Raw genomic sequence first — 23309 nt, forward strand, 5'->3', positions numbered from 1 at the left:
AGATAAATCATGGAAGGAACTTTTAAATCAATGAAATCATAGATCCATTTGAATGCTGAGTCCTTGGAATATTTACTAAACAGGCCTTTCCAGATTCCTAAGAATTGTAAATGTTTGTCTCCTCCTAGAGAATTCAAGTTCTCTGGGGGCAGGTTCTGTTTCATTCTTTTGTTTTGGCTCTCCAGTACTCAACCTAGGTATATGGAATTATTGTTTTTTTTTTTTTTTAATTTTTTAATTTTTTTAATTCATTTTTCCAAATTATCCTCCCCCTCTCTCCACTCCCTCCCCCCAATGACAGGCAATCCCATACATTTTACATGTGTTACAATATAACCTACATACAATATATGTGTGTAAATACCATTTTCTTGTTGCACATTAATTATTAGCTTCTGAAGGTATAAGTAACCTGGGTAGATACACAGTAGTGCTAACAATTTACATTCACTTCCCAGTGTTCCTTCTCTGGGTGTAGTTATTTCTGTCCATCATTGATCAACTGGAAGTGAGTTGGATCTTCTTTATGTTGAAGATTTCCACTTCCATCAGAATACATCCTCATACAGTATTGTTGTTGAAGTGTATAGTGATCTTCTGGTTCTGCTCATTTCACTCAGCAACAGTTGATTTAAGTCTCTCCAAGCCTCTCCGTATTCCTCCTACGGTCATTTCTTACAGAGCAATAATATGGAATTATTGTATTTAAAGAAAACTACAGACCTTAAATTACTATACAAATGTGAGTTATTTACATTTGTCCTTATTTATCATCTCCAAAAGTCCAGCAACTAAGCAGGGTGGTGGATAGAGTGCTGGGAATAGAATCAGGAGGAAATACCTTAATTCAAATTTAGCCATAGATGGGTGATCCTAGGCAAGTCCCTTAACCTGTCTGCCTCAGTTTTTGCAATTGTAAAATGGCATAATAATAGCATCTACTTTTCAGAATTGTTGTGAGGATAAAATGAGATTACTTGGCACACAGTAGGTACTTTAAAAATGCTTGTTCCCTCCCTCTTATTAAAAGAAGCCTAGACTTAGTAGTCTTTAGAAAAAACCTGGGTTCACATCCTACCTCTGACACCCAGATCATGGAAGAGTGAATGAGATGAGGTGAGATCTTTCAAGACAGTTGTGAAAATTGAGTAAGGCTTCATTTATTTCAGAGTTGGAATAGGCCTGATGGACTTTGAGCATTGATTCAAGGGCATAATTGAGTCCCCTTCCTGCTATCCTCCCATGACACAATCTCCTCCCTATTTCAGTCAAATATGGGCAACTATATACTTATTGGTCAAGTTCAATATCTTGGATCGATCTTGCATTTAGAATGTAAGACTCTCAGCCAATGAGGATGAGGGTCAGTGGTGGGAGGAGGAGGTGTTTTGCATTAGGGATTAAAGGTGCTGATCCTGCCCACAGGAGGTGCTTCCTCTCTTCGATTATCTGCTCAAAAGGTAGGACTCCCTTCTCTTGAGAATGTACAATAAACTTTGCTTTACTCCAGAGCTCTCTCCAGCTTTTTTTATTAAATGGTGATCCCTCACCATTGTCAACATTGTCAAATTTGTCAACTTTTTTTTGGTAATGGAATCCCTGAACTATCTGATAAATTCCCTCTTTCAGCCCTAAATTAAGAAAATGAAAGATTCAAAGACTTGATGGCCTTTGTAAGAAAGAGGCATGCTCCTTGGGATTAGATGTTTGTTTTACACCCTGGCTGAGAGACCTGAGCCTAGCATACTAAACTGGATATGTTTGGACTACCTTCAGGTTTGGGAAGTGCTTTTCTATCTCAGTTCAGTCTTACAAAAACCCCATAAGTACTACTAGCATTGTAACTGTCACTCTCTCTACCCCAAGACAAATGAGGAAATTGGAGTTCCAAGAGATTTACTTAACTTCCCTATTAGATTTACACAAGATCATACATTAGTTGTACTAGAGACAATAGATTAGAATTCAGTTTTCCTTATTCCAAGACTAACAACTGATTGTATCCATTTTATGATTGTGTTCATTTTACTCTATTGCCCCTAAGTGTAAGTAAGGGCAAATATGAAAACAACTAGTGTATAAAAGATTTAATGACACAACTCCAGTCATAAAGACACTGGAATCAAAATTGTAAAAATTGATATTGTGTGGTACGGAAATGGTGAGGGGTCACCATTTAATAAAAAAGCTGGAGAGAGCTCTAGAGAAAAGCAAAGTTTATTGTACATTCTCGAGAGAAGGGCGTCCCACCCTTCAAGCAGACTATCGAAGAGAGGAGGCACCTCTTGTGGGCAGGACAGCACCTTTAATCCCTAATGCAAAACGCCCCCTCCCACCACTGACCCTCATCCTCATTGGCTGAGAGTCTTACATTCTAAACTCGAGATCTACCCATGAAATTGAACTTGACCAATAAGTACATAGTTGCCCATATTTGGATGAAATAGGGAGATGATATCATAGGAGGGGAAGGCAATGCCCTTTGCTCCAACTTCAGAGTCCTTCAGGCCCACTCCAACTCTGAAGTAGATGAAGCCTTACTCGATTTTCACAACTGTCTTGAAAGATCTCACCTCATCTCATTCAATATGGAAAACAATAAGTTGGTGCAGAGTAATCAAGATTGAGGCTGCAGCAAACATCAATAGCCCTGAATTTTTGCCAGGGTAGATAAGCAGCTTAAAAAGGAATGATAGCTGAATACTAGACTTTTCACTCACATATCCACCATACCGTGATTATTGTCAGAGGCATGATTTTAAAGGGTAGAACTGTCAGAGCCCAACCTCGACAAAACTGTAGAATAGGTATATTTGTTTAGGGTACATTCAAACCTCTCTTTCTCTAGTGTTTTCCTGTCTCTTTTTTTTTTTCAAGGGAACAAAATTATTTATTGTTACACAGCTTTGTATTGTTAAATAGTGTACTTCACTGTACAGAGGGGCACATTTTTTGATTTAAAGATGTTAACAAAAGTCCAAGTTGAAAGTTTCTTACAGAGCAATGCAAGCATCTTCCAATGATCTTCCACCACTCAGCTTAAAATAGTTCCCTTTTACTTTTGCAGGAATGTAAAGACAATACCAAATACTGATGAGCATATGGCAGTGTGACTTCGTAGCTCTACATTTCATTTCATTGGTAAATCTGATATTATCTATAGTAGGATTTCACTCTGGGCATTATGAAAATGCACCCCTCTAGTAGTTCTTCCTGTCTCTTTCAGTCCCAGGACCTTCAAGATGCTCATTTATAAGATTATAAATCTGGACTCAGAAGAGTCCTCAGATACCATCTAGTCGAATCCTCTGCTTTCAAAGATGAAGTCCAAGTGATGAGGTCTAGAATTGAGGTACCTAAATGAAATTGAGGTTTAATTGAGGCCTGGGGCAGATTTGGGGTACAGGGAGTCAAATAGAGCTCCCCTGCAACCCCTTTCTATTAGGCACAAGGATACAGAGTCCCCTATAAAGGAATTTACAGACCTGAAAACCTAGATTGATAAAAGAGATTTATTATGGGGGTTGGAAGTAAGGTTAAAGTCTAGTTAGTAAAAGGTTTAGGTAGAGATAAGAGGTCACCAGAAATAGTGTTCCAGGGGGAGGGCTAGAATTTACTAGGCGGGAGTTGTAAGATCTGACCAGATCATTAGAATGGGGGCTGAGACCGCCCAAGTTGGCTCAGATTTGAGGGGGTTGTGAGATCCCAGATATCTCCTATTGGAATTCAAAGGGGTGCTTTTGACCAGAATTTGTGAATCAAAGGTCCTAGCTTCCCGAATTGTTAATACATCAGCTAGGAGCTGAGAATCAGAAAGGAATAAATACATCTGAAAGGACTAGTTTCTTAAAGGGACCACTAAGAAGTGACCTGCCCAATGTCTCTGCCTAGAGCCTCTACTGGTTCTCCTTTAAGCCTATTTCCTTTCCGAGGCATACTCGAATTATACTCTTCCTGCCTCTACCCCCTCCACCGTCATTTTCTTTGAAAATCTTTTAAAGAAGCTAATCCACATTAAAGTTCAAATGCCTTAACCCTTTTAGGGGTATATGACTTTTTAATCCCAGCCTATTAATTCAAAGCAAATCTATTTTCAATAGTTAGAGGGGATATTTTTGGATGGAGGAAGCTTGTTCTGCCTTCTGACCTATGAACAATCTTTAGAGAAACATTAGAAAATAATGCATTTATTGCCCTGTTTCTTTAGCTTTGGAAATTTGGGGTCATAGAGCAGACAATTACTAGCTACAGGAAAAAAAAGTCTGCTTGTACGAATATTAGTGGGCCCATCACGTGTTGTGCAGCTATCTGTAGAGCTAAGCAAAGCTTTGGGGAGCTGAGTGGGGATTCCTGTTCTTAAGCACTCCTCCCGGAAGCGGGAGAGGGGGGAATGAGAGGTGGACTGTGCCTCGCCCTCTTGGGAAGCATCTCGGATGGCAGGGAGTGGTTGGACTTGCTCAGCCTCGCCTTGCTGACTTTGCAATGGAACGGGCTGGCAAGCAGGGATGGTTATCCGGGATGGGGTTGCTGAGGCATCAGAAGCTAAGAGAGGTTCTACAGCCGCGGTGCAAATGTCACGATCACCCAAGGCAGGGCCTGCACAGCCTGACCCAGCAGCCCAGAGCCGTAGGTAGTGACAAGGACGCACGCGGCCCCCGGGCTGGGGCATTTCAGGACGATCCCCATTTTTAGGCATCCTCCCCCCGCGCCGCACAGCGAGGGCAGCTGCTCGGCTCGGGCCGGGCAAAAGGCCCGAAGCCCTTTCTCCCCATTCCAGCCGTCCAAGGCGGGAGAGGACGTCCTTCCGCCGCCCAGTCTCCTTGAGCTCCTGGGGGCTCCATGGGCACCTACCGGCCCTCTAGGCTTGGGCTTCCAGCGCCCCTCCTGGGCCGAGGGTGGAGGGGAAAAGAGGGAGAGAGGTAAAGAGCTTGCGCGGCTGGAGAGGAGAGCTAGCGAGAGCGGAGGGGACTGGACGGGGCGGCGGAGCTGCGCCTGCGCGGTAACTCCCTCCTTCTCCGCTGCCCGCCCCTCCGCTCCCCCACCCCTATCCTGCCTCGGAGGGCGGCGGTGGCAGCCACCGGGTCGAGTAGGCGCGGGTGCCTTAAAGACGTGGAGCCGCGTAGACAGAACGCTAGAGTCTGGGAGGACGAGGAGGAGGAGGAGCCGCGGCTGCAGGAGGGCGGTGTGCGGCTGACTCATCCCTCACGGCAGCTGAGGAGACAGACAGACAGACACACATAAAAATACACACAAAACCCGCCCGCCCGCCCAGCTCCTGCTCAGCCCGCGCGCGCCCCGGCTCCAGCAGGGTCTGCTTGTCGCTGCGCCCGCCCGCAGAGAAAGTTGTGCCCGGAGGAGGAGCCGTGGGGGGGCTCGAAGTCGAAAGCGGCGGCCCGCCGGTCCCGGGGAGTGGATGGTGCCCTGCGCCCCTGCAGCCTGTCAGGAGGGCTTCGGGGCGGGGTCGGGCTGAGCCCCGGTCGGAGTCCCTCCCCCTCGACTCCCTCCCTCGGCCTCCCTCCGGCGCCCCCTCCCATCCCCCAGCATGTCCCGGCTGCTGCTGCCCCTGCTGAGGAGCCGGACTGCGCACAGCCTGCGGCCCCTGCCCGGCTGCCGCCCGCGGGGCGCGGCGGGGGCCCCGGCGCTGCTCCTCCGGCCACCTCCCGCCCTGGCCGCCGCGGCCGCCGGGCCGCTCCCCTCCCGAGGGCTGGGCACCCACCCCAAGCGCGAGCCCATCGAATCGCTGAACACGGCGCAGGGAGCCCGCGACTTCATCTACAGCCTGCACTCCACGGAGAGAAGCTGCCTGCTCAAGGAGCTGCACCGCTTCGAGTCTATAGCCATAGCGCAAGGTAAGGGGCCCGAGCCGAGGGTCGGGGCCGCGAGCCCCTCGCCCCTGGGCACCGCTTTGCCACCTCGCCTTGGCCAGCTGCTTGTCTGCTGCTCCCTGCGCCCGCTTCGCGCAGCTCCCGGGGCCGCGGGCGCCGAGCTGTCAGGTGCCCCCAGCCCCTCCCGGGAGAGTTAGATAAGTGAGAAACCTGCCAGGCTGCGAGGGGCGTGACCGACGGGATGCTTCCCTCGCCAGCCTCGGAAGCCTCTGCCTTCCCTAGTCTTGGGAAGTTTGGCGTGGGATTTTTTTTTTTTTTTTTTTTGGTGGTGGGTGCTTTTTCCTCTCATCTTCTCAAATTCTGAACTTCAACCCCTTCCCCTTATTAGTGTAGGGTGTGACAAGTCAGCTTTTTCCCTTAAGTGCTACGTCCATCTATTTATATGATGACACTTAGATCTATTCAAGAAAGAGGGCACTGACCTAGAGTTAGATACTCTTACCAGTTTGTTGTCTTATGGTGCAACTTGTATCCATTTAAGCGACTCAAATGTTTCCTTTGAATGGATAGAAAGTAGCTCCTTTGAGTTTGGTTTTGCACAAACTAAGCACCTATATAAGAATCAGTTTCCGGAAAGGAGGAAAAGAAAGTCAGTAATTGGAAGTCTGTTCTATTGTAGATTAGTGTTAGTTTTTAGTTCTTAGAAAAACCAGAGACTCCCAGGTAAATCAGTAAGTTGAAATAAATGATCCAAACTACTGACTCAAGTCAATAGTGTCTTTAAAATGGTGACACTATGTAGCATTTATTTCTTAAGTTTGAGCTTAGAAAAAAATGTAGGAAACTGAAATGATGGACAGCAGAGGTGAAGACCAAACTGAGAAGAATCAAAATTTTTTTTTGAAAAAAAAAAAGTTACTTAAGCAGGAGAGAAGGGAGTGTTAAGCCGGGAATATTAAATACTGATATGAATGAAAATAAAAAGTCTATTTTTTCCTTCAGTAGAAATAGCACATTTTTATTTAAGTAATTCACTCTTTAGGACACATTGATTTGGGATCTGCTGAAAGCATTGCCAAAGGATGACCCTGGCTTATTTGCAAAATGTTGTCTATATTAACCAGGTGATACTAAACTGGTTTTACACGATTTATCTGTGCTACCTCTTCTGGAATTCACAGTTGTGGTTTTTTTTTTTAACCTGTTTTCTTATTGCGGGAATTTATAATAGCTTGGTATCCCAGATGCTGTTTACATTCACCTGCATTGCACTATGGGTAACACCCTAAACTTACATTATTAAACATTCAGAGCAACATAATGCTATGTAAGAACATGTAATTGCATGCATGTGTGTAACTGGAATTTGTGTATTATTATAAAGAGATACACAGACTGAGCATTTTCAGTGATCAGTATACCAAATATTTTCTACAAATCCTAATAGTTTTGGTCATTGTAAAATGCGATTTTTTGAATTTCCTCCATAAACTCACATTACATTGGGGTTCTTATCCAACATATAAGTTACTATTCCAAAACATTTATTCTGTGTATGTATCTAAAGACATATTTACGTTTGAAAATTAAAATTAAACCTGTTTTGAGACTGATGTAAGGGTCTCTGGATATGATTACATGGCAACTCAAGAAAAATGCTCTCTGCGTAACTGGAAAATTTATTTTTATATTAAGAGTTTATAGGGAAACATCTAATTTGAATGTAAGGATAGAAACTATTATATTCATCCCCATTGGTGTTTTGCTTGTAGTTGTGCTCAATAAATGTGTGTTTGAATATGACTGGAAAGTATACTCAATGTTGTCCATTTTTAATAAATTGAGTTCTTTTGTACAAAGGACTTAAAACTTGGAGAGCATAGTGTTAATATCTATTTTGTATAACAAAAATGAATACTATTCTGTGAATTTTTAGTAAAATTAGTAATAAATGCTGGACATGTTTAGAAATATTGGTAAGGATACAGGAAATAATGCATGTTAGACAATGAAATACAGTAAAGTTTCATGAAGAATCCTAGCAGCTAAATAGTGAAACTTTGTGGGTATTCATAATAATCACTAAACTACTACATTATCTTTAAGTGCCATCTGAATCATTAAAAATTCAGTTATTATATTAAATACTATTTATGTTAGATATTTTATTGTATTCTAATCCAAATTTCTAATTTGGTATAGCACATTTAACTAGGATATTAAGTTTATCTTATTCCCTAATTCTTTTTGCTGCAAGAGAGTTTATATTCAACATATGTATAGCTCATCCTGAATTATCTAATGCACATTGAAAAACATTCTGATCCTAATTGTATATGTTTAAATCATCCCTGAATATGTCTAAGTATTGTAAGTTTGCATGCTTATGAAATAGGTTCATGTTTAGGATGGGCCCTTCATGAGATTAGAAATCCTCTGTCTCCTTGAAAAGGAGACTTATATAGTTAAATGATGTACAATGTAATTGATGAGAAAGCATTACAGAAAATAGAAATTGTTACTGCTCAAGTTTGACTGTATGGTCTTCTGGCAAAACTTGAGTGTTTCTACTTAACCATTTCATTTATCCTATTGAGATAAAGTTTAAGAATTAGTTTTCTTGTAAGTAAAGCAGTTTTTTTTTTTTTTTTTTGTATTTTGTATATATTTATGTAGTCCAAATTTGTGTATACATTGTGAATTAAATAGTTTAAAAATTTTGGAATATAATTTAATTACCCAAAATTTATATAGTACTATTTAATAGATATTTTTTGAAATCTTATGAATGCTGTGATTACTAGGCAGATTACTTGATATAATTTATATATTATATCTGTTTAGTTTTAGTGCATAATTTTCTAAATAGGTACCATGTTTAGTAGAAAAGCAAGAAATTGTATCTAAGTGACAATTTGTAGTAAAGAGATCATCTCTGAGATTGAACATTTCTCCAAAAATTGTCATTTAATTCAGCTCAATATATGAAAATTGAAGGCAGTGAAAAATTATCAGATGAAAATATTGGGCAGTTTTTTAATCTTTCATTTTCAAAGAGGACTATGACATGCAAGTGGATTAGATTCCCCCCCCCCCCCAGGCTGGGGTTAAGTGACTTGCCCAAGGTCACACAGCTAGGAAGTGTTAAATGTCTGAGACCAGATTTGAACTCAGGTCCTCCTGACTTCAGGGCTGGTGCTCTATTTATGTGCCACCTAACTGCCCCAAGTGGATTAAATTTAAGTGAGTGAGGACTGTGTAAAGTTACTGGCCTTACTTTCTCCTTTAGAGCCATCTTCCACTGGCTTCTTGTACTTCTATCATCTAAAGTCTAAATTTATGATCCATTCTGTTTTTATAATCTTCCCAGATCCCAAGTGACCAAGTAATAGGAATGTTTCTTTGGGTTTCTAAAGCTAACTTTTATAATCTCCTACCATTTCTGAAAGAAGCTACTTTTCCTTGATACTAGACACATAGGTTATACAACTAAAGGCTGAATTTGTTAATGGGGAAAAAAATGAGTCAGTTCCTTCGTGTAAGGGACTCAGGCCATGTCCTGGAACTAGCAGGTAGAGATTAATCTGAACCTTATATGTTAGAGATAATTTTAATCTGCAAAGATATTAAAATTATTACTGGTTATGGTTCAGGCACTGTGGTAGGTGTTGAAAATGTACAAAGAATGAAACAAAGCCCACCTGCAAGAAGCTTACATTCTAATGGAGAGAGACAAGTGTGTGTATAAATATGCATAGAACAAATATAATGTTAATATTAGTAGTTGAACACTGGGAGGCAGGGCACAAGTTTTTGCAGGTGGGTGGGAGGATCTGGAAAAGATTCACTTCATTCATAAAATGATTCTTAAGCTGCTTCTTAAAGAAAGACATGGAGGTTATGGATCTATTCATTCTAAACTATTGAGAAGGCTTGAGGATGGAGGAGGGGAAGCTAGAGGGAAGTTTAGGCCTCACAATGGCATTTTCTGCTATTGTCTCTGCTGAAAGGTGTGTCCTAGAAGAGTACATGCTTCCATTTACTGACTCAGCTGTAGTCTTAGTTTGTTCTTACTTTTCTCCTCTTTAGATTGGCTTTTTGTGTACTATTTACTATATATAAGAATAATGGACCTTATAAACCAGAAAGTACTTGATCTCACTTCATCTTTCATGAAAAATAACTTCTGCAGAAAGGGTTAATTCGCCCTCTAGGACATTTGTGGGGAACCATTTTTGTGCTAAGGGCCATTTGAATATTTATAACATCATTCCCAATCAAAATTATCCACTTACAGAACTCAAGCAGTGGGAGGTTGTTGTACCTACCTTTCAGCTCACCATTGCTTGTGATTGCCTTAGCAAATGATTTTGAGGGAGTTTTATGGATGAGGGCCAAACATTTCCAACCCCTGTTCTAGGAGGGAGGAGTAAAGGGAAGACTAGGGGAAAATGTGCCTCTACTAGCAGCCTTTTCCTCAGATCAGTGATGAATTTGGGTCACTGGAATGATGATGGAGTCTTATTATCTTATCTCATTCACAGCAGCTCTATTCTTTGTTTGATTTTATTCTTAACCCCACTTTTGGGTTACTTTTCCTCATGAATCTTAACACATCCTGGGCTTTAGTGTTTGGCACTATTCTTGAAGTACCATGCTGTGTTTTTGTGTTTATATTCCATCGCCTGTCTCCTTTTATTATTTTTCTTGTCTGATGAAAAGACCTTGAGAAAAAATGACAGACTTTAGGTTGATATAAAGAAAAACTTCCTAACAGTCTATTTTCAAAGTGAAATGCTTTTTTAGGAGGTAATGATTTTTTTCTTGATGGAAGCCTTTAAGGAGGAGGCTGAGATGACTATTTAAGAATATAAAGGGGTTCTGTTCAGGTAAGTACAGGTTGGCCTAGATGAACTCAGATTCTTTCCATCTTTGGTTGTCTGAAATATCTAGTATTTTGTTGTAATTTGCAAAGCAGTTATTTTATATTACCAATCAACATATCGGTAATCTTTAAAAAAAAACCCTCAAACACAACAAAACAAAAATTCATTATTGTTCGACTTGAATGATTGCTAAACAAAACTTCACTTTTTAAAAATTAGTTTTTAAAAAATCAAAGCATTTAGTTTGTTGAATTTTTGGTCACTTTGCACAAACTAAATAAAAAAAATTGTCAAGATTCTTGAGGTCATAAACTTCTTAGCTTTAGGGTATTCATATAGTTAAATAGAGTTGAATGAGATGAGGTGAGATCTTTCAAGACAGTTGTGAAAATCGAGTAAGGCTTCATATACTTCAGAGTTTGAGTAGGCCTGAAGGACTTTGAGGATTGAGTCAAGGACTTAATTGAGTCCCCTTCCTGCTATCCTCCCACAACACAATTTCCTCCCTATTTCATTCAAATAAGGGCAACTATGTACTTATTGGTCAAGTTCAATTTCTTGGGTAGATCTCGAGTTTAGAATGTAAGACTCTCAGCCAATGAGGATGAGGGTCAGTGGTGGGAGGTGGTGTTTTGCGTTAGGGATTAAAGGTGCTGTCCTGTCCACTGGAGGCGCTTCCTCTCTTCCATTGTCTGCTCGAAGACAATAAAATTTGCTTTACTGCAGAGTTCTCTCCAGCTTTTTTTTATTAAATGGTGACCCCTTACCATTTCTGTACCACACAGGGTTATAAAGTATTTGCAAAGAATGTCATAGAATCTTAAGGTTTCAGAGGGATCTTTTGAAATTACTGATCTTTAACTTTACCTTTCTTTACATCATTCCTGATTAATGGGTACCCAGCTTTTGCTTGAAAGTAAAATTTAAGGGGATTTTACTACCTTTTAACATAGGCCACTCTATTTTTGAAACTTGGATACTTTATTTTTAATCAACTGCTCATTAAAATATTTTAATATGGCAGAGATCTATAGTTTTATTGGATGGCTTTTCTTTCTATATAAATTGTGAATCTTTTTTAACTTAGTGAATTTTCTTTGAGTATGTTAATTGTGGCTGAGAAATTAGCATCTAAAACTAACTTGGCAATGAGCCTTGAATTTACTTGAAATGATTCTTGGACTGCAGACATACCAGTTATGTACTCAAAAGCTTTTCTGCCTTGATTGATACTGTGCATATTGACTTGGCTGGCAAACGGAATAATGCTTAGGCAGGAAAAAAAAAGGCAGAAAATAACTATAGAGAAAAAGAATTGTAAGATTAGATATTTATTGAAGAAGACACAAGATAAGACCAGAATCAGTGGCTCTGAAGTACATTCCTGCTAGCTTTTAGTAGATAACCCCATTATTTACATAGTTGGCCTGGGACTTCTACTTCCTTTGGGGTAAGCTAATTTCACAGATAAAATGTATTCATGGTGATATATGAGACACTGTCGATTCTCCTTTTTTTGTCTACCCTTCTTACAGGCTCACTGGAGAAAGAAATATCCATAAGAATAGCATCAGCTAGATCAGCTCACTTGTGATAGTTGCTAGTCAGTCTCCAAGGGACCTTTAATTTCATTAGCAACCCATGAGGTCTCCACATTAAGTCTGGTATGGGGATTTTCAGATAGGGACAGACTGTCTCAGTGAGTCCAATGAGGAAAGGTGGGTATCTTCCCTTGTTTGTTCTGTACACTTGTGTGATTACTTAGACCAAATTATTTTATTACTAATTAACAGAGCTTAGGTTCTTTCTAGGATAAACATTGTTGTTTATCATCCCAAGGAAAAATTGACTGGTTATGGATATCAATAAATTGTGTCCTAGCTTGGCTGTGAGTTTTCTCTGAGCAGAATATCTTTGGGGTAGAGCATAGGGTAGGGCATTGTGTGCAGAGTACTTATCTCTGAGAAGGTATGTGGTACAAAAGATAGTAAAAGCTAGTTCTTCAGAAATAGAGATTTAGATATAAAAGCAAGGCATGAATATGTGACTGTTAGAGGATAATGGAATCTCTAACATTTGCTGTAATCATAAAACTTGTGCTTCATTAGCATAAGAATTTTAAGAATCCAGCCTCTTTTCTCAATAGATGATGCATCAAAGGAGTACTTTTAGTGAAATTTTATCCTCAAAATATACATGTGTAATGAGTTCTTGTTTATTTTAAAGTGCTATGTTTAGAAATCTTAATACATGTGAACATATCCTCACTCATCTATGGTTAGAAAATATTTCCCAACTGGAGAAACATGCTATATCAATTCTATAACATTTAATTTTGAAATTATTTGATAATTGAATGATGATAATAATTATAACTAGCATTTATGTAGTTCTTTAAGGTTTATAAAAGCTCTAAACATGTATTATCTTATTTGTTTCTTACAAAACAAAGGTAGGTACTGATATTGTCCCCATTTTACAGATGTGGAAACTGAGGCTGAGAGGGAAGGTGATATATTCAGTGTCACATAGCTAGTAATTATCTGAGGCAACTTTTGTACTGGGGTCTCCTTGAATTCAAGTCCGGCATTATCTAGTATATCACCTATTTGCCCATGACCCTTTGAAGCAGATGAGTATAGTTGTACTGTTTTTCTAATTCACTTTTAAGCGTTATGAAGGTTTTTGGAAATGTGGAATATTTTATTGTTTAGGCTTTATGCTGTAAATGTGAGAAGTCATTGTATTGTGCCAACTTCTACACCATCATTTTTAAACAGAAGATTTCCTGTTTGTTAAGATGGCTTGGAGCCATTTACCATTTCATGGCATACCTGTAGATGATTGTTCCTGAAGAATAGTAGGTTTTCACTGCCTAGGAAAAACTTTTGGAAATGTTTCCTTAGAGAAGCTGAATTAAATAGATGCCAAGATCATTTAACTATGCTATGGGATGAAGGGACTATTTTGTGTAGAAATTGATAAAATTTAGGAGGAAATTACAGGGTAATTTTTATTTACTCTTTAATCCAAAAAGCTAGATTTAATGTCTATAAAATTTGAGTTCTGGTTTGCTATGATCTTATTATATGCCAAATTCAGAGTAGATTTAATTTTACATTTAGATATACATACATTATGCAATTTAAAGCAGGGTTCTGTTTTGAGTTGTTTTTAGATACATTTTGCAGCTATATAATCAGAACTCAGAAGTACCTTTTTATTTCATCTAGAATCAACACATTGAGTAGTGACACATTGGCTATTACAGAAGGAGTGCTGGACTAGAAGTTGAGAACTGAGTTTTAGTATCTACTGTGGCATTAACCAACTACCTTGGATAAATAATTTTACATCACTGGGCTTTAATGACCAGAATGACCAGGTTTAGATTAGATGATTTCTAATGTACCTTTCAGGTCTTCTTTACTGGTTTATGTTCTTCCTTGTGCCTCTGAAAGTGGATATTCCTTAAACCTCTGTCTTTAGCCTTTATCTCTTTGTTCTTTTTCTTTGGTAGTCCTGGTAGTATGACTTTAGTTATCACTCTTTGGTGGAAAGTATCTACATTCTTCATATATACACATGTCAAGGTCCATTTCATCACCTAAGTTCCAGTTTCCAGCCAGTCCCTTAACTATGGCTTTTGCCTGCACTCTGTTGGAAGCAGGAAAGTCAAAGAGAAGATAGAACCATTATTTGGGAGAGTAAGAATGATAAATAATAGATGACAAAAAGAAAGAATAATTACTTATGCTCTGGTTCAGTTTTCTTGCCCCAAGGAAGACAATTTTTGGGTAGGGAAAGAAAGTGAATGACAATTGGGAAGCTGAAACTAAAGATAAATATGGAGATGGTAAGAAAATGTGTAGTGCTATTAATGAATTAAATCTCAGTAGTGAAAGAACTGGTAGCTGTGATCAGTGAGTTACTACTAGTGATTTATGAAAACTCATGGAAAATGGCAGAAATCCTGCAGGTGATTAGTACATTTTTAAAGAAATGACCAAACATGGCATGTTGACGGAAAAGATTGAGGTTTTCATTGAGGTTGTTAAGCTTATCTTGCTTGAATTCTTAGAATTTTTGAATGTATTATTGAAGGGATCATTTTTGGGAAGAACAGCGTGTTTTGTTTTTGTTTTTGTTTTTTTCATTTTGGCTATTATAAACAATTTAACTCTTTGGTTCATATATTTTAGCATTGTTCAACTTAGAACTTAAATGTGGCTCTCAGTATTCTTTGGTTATCTTTGTTTTTTTCCTTTCCTCTCATTGATCATTTCCAAATCAGTTAGCAAGTCCTGTTGATTCCAGCTCTATGAGATCTGTTGTATCTGTTTCCCTCCTTTATACTACTCACTGCTAACACTGTACTTTAGATTCTCATTACCACTTATTTGGACTGTTGTAATAATCTCCTTAAAGGTTTTCCCAACTCTCAATTCCTTTACCCCATCTTTGCCCCACTTAATATAGTCCATTTTTCTACCATTGTAAGAATAATTTTCTTTATTCATGGAACTGTAGATCTATCTGGTCATTTCCCTGCTCACAAATCTTTAACAATGCCATATTACAACCAAGAAAAGTTTAGACTTTCTCCTCTGGCATTCAAGTGCCTTTAGAATCTGCTGCCAGTCCAAATTTCTAGCTATTTTTTCATATTGCTCTCTGAATGCCCTTTAATTCCAGCTTGGTTAGACCATTCTTTAATCCCTGAGTGCTCCTATTTGTGTCTCCATGTCTTTGTTCACTCTGTTATTTATACCTGGATTGCCTTTACTTTTGCATTTTCATTTGTTGAATCCCCAGACAAAAGCAAATGCTACTACTCTGATATTTTTCTATTCTTTTCTTTGCCAGTCTCCTCTCATTCCTATCATTTCAAAAACTTTTATTACATGGAAGGCATAGTGTCTGTATTAGGAAAAAAATATAAATACAAATGAAACATCCTCAATTGAGGATGTAACCTATAAGCCCCCCAAAAAACAAACAAACAAACAAACAATAATTTGAGGTGGAAGAGACTAATAACTTGTAGGAAGTAGAAAAATTTCGAGGGCTGGTGCTATCTACTGTAGCATCTAATTACCTCATGTGAACATATCTTACAAAACTTTTTTGGATAATTTTATTTCAGTGTATTTGGTTTCTTCCTTTGTTATCCTATGTTCAATGAAACAGAAAAGTTAAGAACCCCTGATTAATAGATTGTACAAAAGTGCTCACTACAGTTATATAGAGGATGTTTTATGCAGAATTAAAATACAAGTCACATGTCCAATAAATGGTAAAGTCTATTATAGTTCTGTTTGCAGGTGGCATTTCCCTTGCATTAAGCCCCAGAACAGTTATTAGGCCTTGTCAATGAGCCCGGGTCTCCCTAGTTCTACTAGATCAGTATAAAAACTCATATAGAAAAAACTCAAATGGATCACAAATCTCTATTGTCTAGACTATGATATGCACTTGAATGACTAATCTATTGAATTAGTTTATAAGACTTCACTAGCATTTTTTTTTTTTTTGCTTCAATCTTTTGGGTCATTAATCATGTGATATTGCATATTATAACTATATTTATTAGTTTCTTATGCCCTTTTGATTTTGTTTTCCATGAGGATGGAGGCTTTGTTGTATCTAACCTTATCTACATCAAGGCCTAGATCACCTAAAGGTATGGTGTGGTAGTGGTTTGGACCCTTGATGAGTCCCCATATCATTGGTTGAAAATGTATATAAACTAGTAGTGTTAATTTAATATATATATATATATGGTATATAAATTAATACTACTAATTTAATAATTTAGTAGGATTCAGTTCCTTAGTCTTGTGAGGAGTTATTGTCTCTTTTTGACAGCCATTGTTTTACTCAGACACTTTGTTTTACTGAGCTAAGTTTAGATGAAACCCATCTTTGTTTAAAGGAGAGGAAAAGGTGTCCATTCTTTTTTTTTTTTTTTTTTTTACCTTCTTCCAAATATAAATGTACATGGACAAAAATATGCATACTATATTTTATAAAAGGTAATATTTCTTTTTCTGAGTGTATTTGTTGTGTTACATTTATTATTTGTTGTTAACGAATGACAATTCAGAATAAAGGCATATATTATTATGAAATACATAAAAATTATTTGCTTTGGAAATATTTTTAGCATCCAGATATCCCAAACCTGAGATTGCTCTTATACAGAGAGTGAAGCAGGCGACATCAACTGAATCCCCTCCTAGTTTTGGTATAGTAAATCTTTTAATATTTAAGTTTGACAGATGTTGGTATATGGCAAATTACAAGTCTGACAAAGTTTTGTGCTTGTTTGGAAGAGAATGCTTTGGTAATAATGAAAAAGTTTGCATTTTGGTTTATTTAAAATTTTATGTGTTTAATATTTATAATGGGTATATATTAAACTTTCATTATAATTATCTAATATATTTTGTGGATGACTGAAAAGTTTTTGCTATTGCATGTTTCATTAATTTAAAGTCTACTTAGCTTAAAAACTACAAAATTAGGCATATTTGCACTATATTAAATTAGCAAAATATTCAGGAAACGAAACATTTGTAAAAGCAATGTCATGAAATCGTTTATGCACTCATTACCAATGTAATGGGAAAATGGAGCCTGAAAGAAGTATGTTAAGGATATAATAAAAAATAGTGTGTTTTCACAATAAGCAAATTGCATTAAAAAATCTTAATAGTTTAAGGAGTTAAATATTCAGAAAACTAAACTAACATTTAAAAAAAATTGATTGAAGGGCAGTATAAGTTTTATTAACCGAGGTTAAAAAACAAAAAACAAAATAAAAAACTATTTACAGGTTTGTTTGTTTTTTAAGAATCTTTCAATTGGAAAATAGTATGGCAGAAACTAGACATTGCCCAATACCTAACACTTTATACCAAAATAAGGTTGAGATGAGTTCATGATTTAGACATAAAGAGTGATATTATAAGCAAATTAGAAGTACAAAATATCAACGGAGAAGGAAAGAATTTACGGCCAAAGAAGAATTAGAGTCCATAATGAAATATAAAATGGATAATTTTGATTATATTAAATTTAAAAAGTTTTTATACAAACAAAATCAATGCAGAAAAATTGAAAGGGAAACAAAAACCTGGGGAAAAAATTTATATACAAGGATTCTGATAAAGGCCTCATTTCTAAAATACATAAACAACTAACTCAAATTTATAAGAATACAAGCCATTCTTCACTTGATAGTCAAAGGATATGAACAATTTTCAGATGAAGAAATTAAAACTATTTCTAGAATATGAAAAAATATTCTAAATCACTATTGATCAGAAAAATACAAATTAAGACAATTCTGAGGTACCACTACACACCTCTTAGATGTTGGAGGGGCTGGGGAAAAACTGGGACACCAGTCTTTGTTGGTGGAGTTGTGAGCTGATCCAACCATTCTGGAGAGCAGTTTGGAATTATGCCCAAAGTGTTATCAAACAGTGCATATCCTTTGATCTATCAGTATTTCTACTGGGCCTGTATCCCAAAGAGATCTTAAAGGAGAGAAAAGGACCCACATATGCAAAAATGTAGCAGTCCTTTTTCTAGTTATCAAGGAACTAGAAACTGAGTGGATGCCCATCATTTGGGAAATGACTGAATAAGTTATGGTATATGAATGTTATGGAATATTATTCACTAAAACTTTTTATGAGCATATATAAATTAAATAGAAAAATAGAAGTTGTATTTAAGTGCTAATGACTTCTTTTTAAGATGTTCAAATCGTTCTGTATGAATTAGAGTTCATATTTCAGTGGAGTCAGAATGTAGGAATGCTTATTTTTTTACAGAGCATTACAGTTTTACCTTATTTAGGTTTCTAAATTGCTGCAAATTATTGGATTTATGTGTGTGTATATATGTATTATGTAAAGCTTATGTTTCTTTTTTTATATTAAAGTTTTTTATTTTTTAAAACATATGCGTGGACAATTAGCCCTTGTAAAACCTTGTGTTCCAGTTTTTCTGCCCTTCTCCCATGCTCTTCTCTAGATGGCAAGTATTACATATTCATACAATTATCTTGCTGCACAAGAAAAATCAAACCAGTAAAAAAAAAAAAAAAAGGCAAAATAAAATGCAAGCAAACAATAAAGAGTAAAAATGCTCTGTTCTGTGAAGCACACTCAGTTCCCACACTCTTCTGAGTGTAGATGGCTCTCTTCATCACTAAACAATTGGAACTGGTTTGAATCATCTCATTGTTGAAGAGAGAGAGAAGAGAGAAGAATTGATCATATAATCTTGTTGCTGTGTATAATGATCTCCTAATTCTTCTCATTTAACTCAGCATCAGTTCATGTAAATCTCTCCAGGTCTCTCTGAAATCATTCTGTTGGCAGTTTCTTACCGAACAATAATATTCCATATATGTTTCTCTTTTCAAAAAAGCCTTTGAATAAGTCTACATTTATTCTTTCAAGTGTTGAGATCCCTTACTTTATAATTTAAGCAAAACAAGACATGTTTATGTAAGAAATATTTAAAGAAAAATAATTCATTGATCAGGAAGTTTTGAATTTCAATTCTTCCTGCTTTTATAGCAGTTTCCATCTATTACTTTGTATTTTCATTAACTTTATGTCTAGAAAGCATTGTTTTGTGATGGGCATTGTCCAATCTATCCAGTCCAATTTAATAAACATATTAAAGGCTTGGCACTGTGCTTAAGTGCTGGGGATACAGTAATAAAAAGAAAGACAATTCCTGCCCTTAAGAAACTCAGAATCTGGGGAAGACAACATACAAAATGAAACAGGAAAGCAGAATGAAGGATCTGGAGGAGAGAATAAGGGTTGCCTGTAGAGGAGGCTGAAGAGCCATCTTGTTTGATAGAATTGCAACCAGGCAGAGCAGAAGATAGAGTGGAGAGAGACTTTAATCATTTAAGATATTACAAAAATGAATTATGAGTTTTCATTTTTTGGCCCAATTTCTGGTATTTCTGAAAGTTTCCAGTTACCATAAGATGTGTAGTTAATGGGTGATTAATTCCTTTTGAGGAAGAGAGGATAAATTCCAAAATTTTAATATTGTCTTAGCCCATGATTATTATAATGTGATGTTGGTATATTTTATGTTTTTTTAATTTGAGCTATTATTATTTTAGTTCTTTGTTCTTCAGATGAAAATATTAATAAGAGCAATGATAAATTTCTTCTTTTAGTCTATTTCCTCTCTTCCTCTATTTTAGAATACATGTATGGTTCTTTCCCATTCTTAATCATAGTATATGCTTCTCATCCACCTGGAACAACCAAATATCTTCATTCTTCCACCCAAAGAACTTCAAGTATATTTTTCTTAAATTATTCCTGGCTTATTTTAGGAAGAGCATTGAAAAAATTTTGTCTGAATGTTTCTTCCTATTATAGAACTGAACATAATATCCTCAGCTCTGCCCCCATCATCTAATTTTGATAATTTTTGTTTAATATATTCTTAATGAATAGAGTGGGAGTTTGAATAATTTGAATAATCAAGATGGTAATTTATCTGTCATTGTGACCTCCCTTAAAGTCACTTAATTAAAGTCTATCTCTTTTCCATATTTCATGCCAAACCTTTTTCCAACCAGAAATAGAACAATGGCCTCACAAGTATATTGATTACAGGGGCAGCTAGGTGGCGCAGTGGATAGAGCACCAGCCCTAAATTCAGGAGGACCCGAGTTCAAATGTGGTCTCAGACACACTTCCTAACTGTGTGACCCTGGGCAAGTCACTTAACCCCAGCCTCAGAAAAACAAAAACAAAAACAAACAAAACAAAACAAAACAAAAAACCCCAAGTATATTGATTACTCTCAGATCCCCTGGCTCTGTAACTATTATTAAAAGAGGGTAGTGTAATGCATTGGGCCCATAATTGCATTAAAATGTTAGTATAGGATGGGAGTATATAATGTTGTCAAACCTTACACTCTTGAAAACTTTCAAGATTAAGTGTTGTAGTAAACAATGCTCTTGTGGCTCTTTTCCTCAGCCACCATTTACCATTTATTAAACATTGATTATGAACTAACTCCCAGATGTACTATATGGGGAGATGGGGTAGAGCCATTACTTGTTGGTAATTTAGGGCTGATTAATCTTTCTTTTTAATAGCATTTTATTTTTCCACATATTTGCCAAGATAGTTTTCAACATTCACCTTTGGAAAACTTTGTATTCCATATTTATCTCTCTCTCTCCCCTCTCCCTGCTCTCCAAGATAGTAAGCAGTCTGATATAGGTTAAACATATGCAATTCTTCTAAATTCTTCCATATTTGTCAGATCAAAAGGCAAAAGTACATGAGAAAGAAAAAGAAACAAGTAAATAACCAACAACTACAAAGTGAAAATATTATGCTTTGATCCACTTTCAGTCTCTATAGTTCACTCTCTGTGTGTAAATGGCACTCTGTTGGAATTGCCTTGAACCACTTTATTGTTCAAAAGTGCCAAGTCCATCATAGTTGATCATCACATAATCTTGTTGTTACTGTGTACAACGTTCTTTTAGTTCTGCTCACTTCACTCAGCATTAGTCTTTGTAAGCCTTTTCAGGCTTTTTTGAAATCAGCCTCCTCATCATTTCTTATAGAACAATAATAATCCAGTACATTCATATAACATAATTTATTGAGCTATTTCCCAACTGATGGACATCCATGAATATTTCTTTCATGTGAAAATAGTAGAGATTTGAAATGATATGAAACTGATGTAAATCCTTTGGTCACTAATCTAGGTACCTAGATTGTAACCAGATTAAAAGTCTCTTTAGGTTGCCTCCTAGTGTGAACTCTGTTTCTGCACATAGATAGATCTCTAGTTCTAATTAAGTACTTTTGAATTTTGGCACCATAGGGAAACCCAAGTTCCTGATTTCCTGATCTATACAGCCTTTGGTTTTATACTTCCTTAGCTCTTACTCCAGTTTTTTTTTTTTTTTTTCTAGGAGGTAGGGATTGTTTTGCTCCCATTTACTATCAGCCTGTCTAAACCACCTATGAGGAATTCAGTATTTGCCAGTGTAGGTGGTCAGGAAGTCTCTGCAAATGTGAGGTTACTTACTAATTTTGCAATGAAGTAAAAGTGCATGAAGACAATGAGAAGCTAGAATTTTTATTTAAAAATTACTAAAACACATTTGGAGAAGTATTTTTGCTAACATTTCTTATATGTGGAATTCATTTTTGAGAGATTTTAAAAATTTCTTTGTTTTTTTCTGCTTTTCAAAGTTTCTCATTTCATTTTTAATGCATGTTTTTTTTTTTTTTTTTGCCATTTTAATTTCCATTTGTTAAAACTTGGTTGTATAAGTTATTTTTGCATGTGCATGTTTTAACTTGGAAGTGTATTCAATTATATCTTTTGGTTTGTGTTTTAGTAATGTGCTTTTTCATTTTTTCCTTTAAAATTCATTTGTGGTGGTCAATCCTTTGTGTTGGGTTAAAGAATATGCATAGTTTGGTAACTCCCTGGGCATGATTCCAGATTGTTTTCCAGAATGACTGGACCAGTTCACAGTTCCACCAAAAGTGCAGCTGTTTTCTTTTTTCATTGTTGCCAATTTGATAAGTATGAGGCAAAACCTCAGAGTTGCTTTGCTTTGTATTTCTCTTGGGAACATTTTTCATATGCTTGCATGAAAATGTCTTAAGAGACTTTAGAACTCTGATCAGCTCTGTGATAAATTGCCAGTCCAAAAGACTGAAGATGAAACACATATATATGCTCCACATGGTATGTATCTCTTGGCAAAGAGCTGATGAACCTAAAATGTAGAATGCGATATACATTTTTTGGACAAAGCAAGTGTGAGAATTTGTTGTACCTCAGCATCGTCTATGGTCCCCTAATTCCTCCATCCTTCAGCTCTTTCTCTGCACTTGACTACATTCTCCTTCCTTGACCAACTTGATCTTTTCATGAACCAATTTAATCTATTCTGTCTTAAGTCCCTTACTTCCTTATATGTGCAAGCCTTGTCAAGCCTCTGCTCTTACCTGCTCCGGAATGAAATCGCAAAACCTCTGACTGGATTCATTACAAATTTGTGTTACATAGTCTCAACTTGATTCAGATGAAGAAGGCAATCTTTTTTTTTTTTTTTTTTTTCTTTTTTCAATTTCCTAATTGACTTGCTAGGGCAAGTATGTGGTTCAATAGTTACAATGCTGGGCCTGGAATAAGGAACCTCAGACACTTATTAGCTGTGTGACTCTGGGTAATTCATATTATCCCTGTTTGCCTCAGTTTCCTTGTCTGTAAAATGATCTGGTGAAGGAAAAGACAAACCACTCCAATGTCTTTCCAAGAAAACCCTAAATGGGTTTACAGAGTCAGACACAACTGAAAAATGATAAGATAACAGTTGACTCACTATATCCCATTCACTCACCACAAAGTCTTTTACAAACCTTTTTGTCTCTCCTCAGTTTTCCCATGGCTCCTCCCACCCTTTCAGCTTGAGAACTTTGTTTCATACTTCACTGAAAAGAAATTGAGATAATTTGCTTTGAACTCATTGTTTACCCCTTCTTAATATCATTCTTGT

The 23309-nt window shown here is 37.0% G+C and overlaps 1 protein-coding gene across 3 annotated transcripts in view; it reads left to right on the forward strand.

The window, feature by feature from the left end:
- The first annotated feature begins 5405 nt into the window (after positions 1-5405).
- Positions 5406-23309, forward strand: part of TMEM65 (transmembrane protein 65) — a 48691-nt gene continuing 30787 nt past the window's right edge. For 2 of the 3 annotated variants that reach the window (XM_074265976.1, XM_074265979.1), the window contains exon 1: positions 5406-5849. In XM_074265976.1, the coding sequence (XP_074122077.1) occupies positions 5543-5849 (307 nt within the window). In that variant the 5' untranslated portion in view covers positions 5406-5542. Of the gene's footprint in view, positions 5850-16877; positions 18844-23309 lie in introns of those variants that run through there. The other variant, XM_074265989.1, reaches the window with a different exon arrangement.

The sequence above is a fragment of the Sminthopsis crassicaudata genome, chromosome 1 (assembly GCF_048593235.1).
Source record: "Sminthopsis crassicaudata isolate SCR6 chromosome 1, ASM4859323v1, whole genome shotgun sequence".
Taxonomy (NCBI): domain Eukaryota; kingdom Metazoa; phylum Chordata; class Mammalia; order Dasyuromorphia; family Dasyuridae; genus Sminthopsis; species Sminthopsis crassicaudata.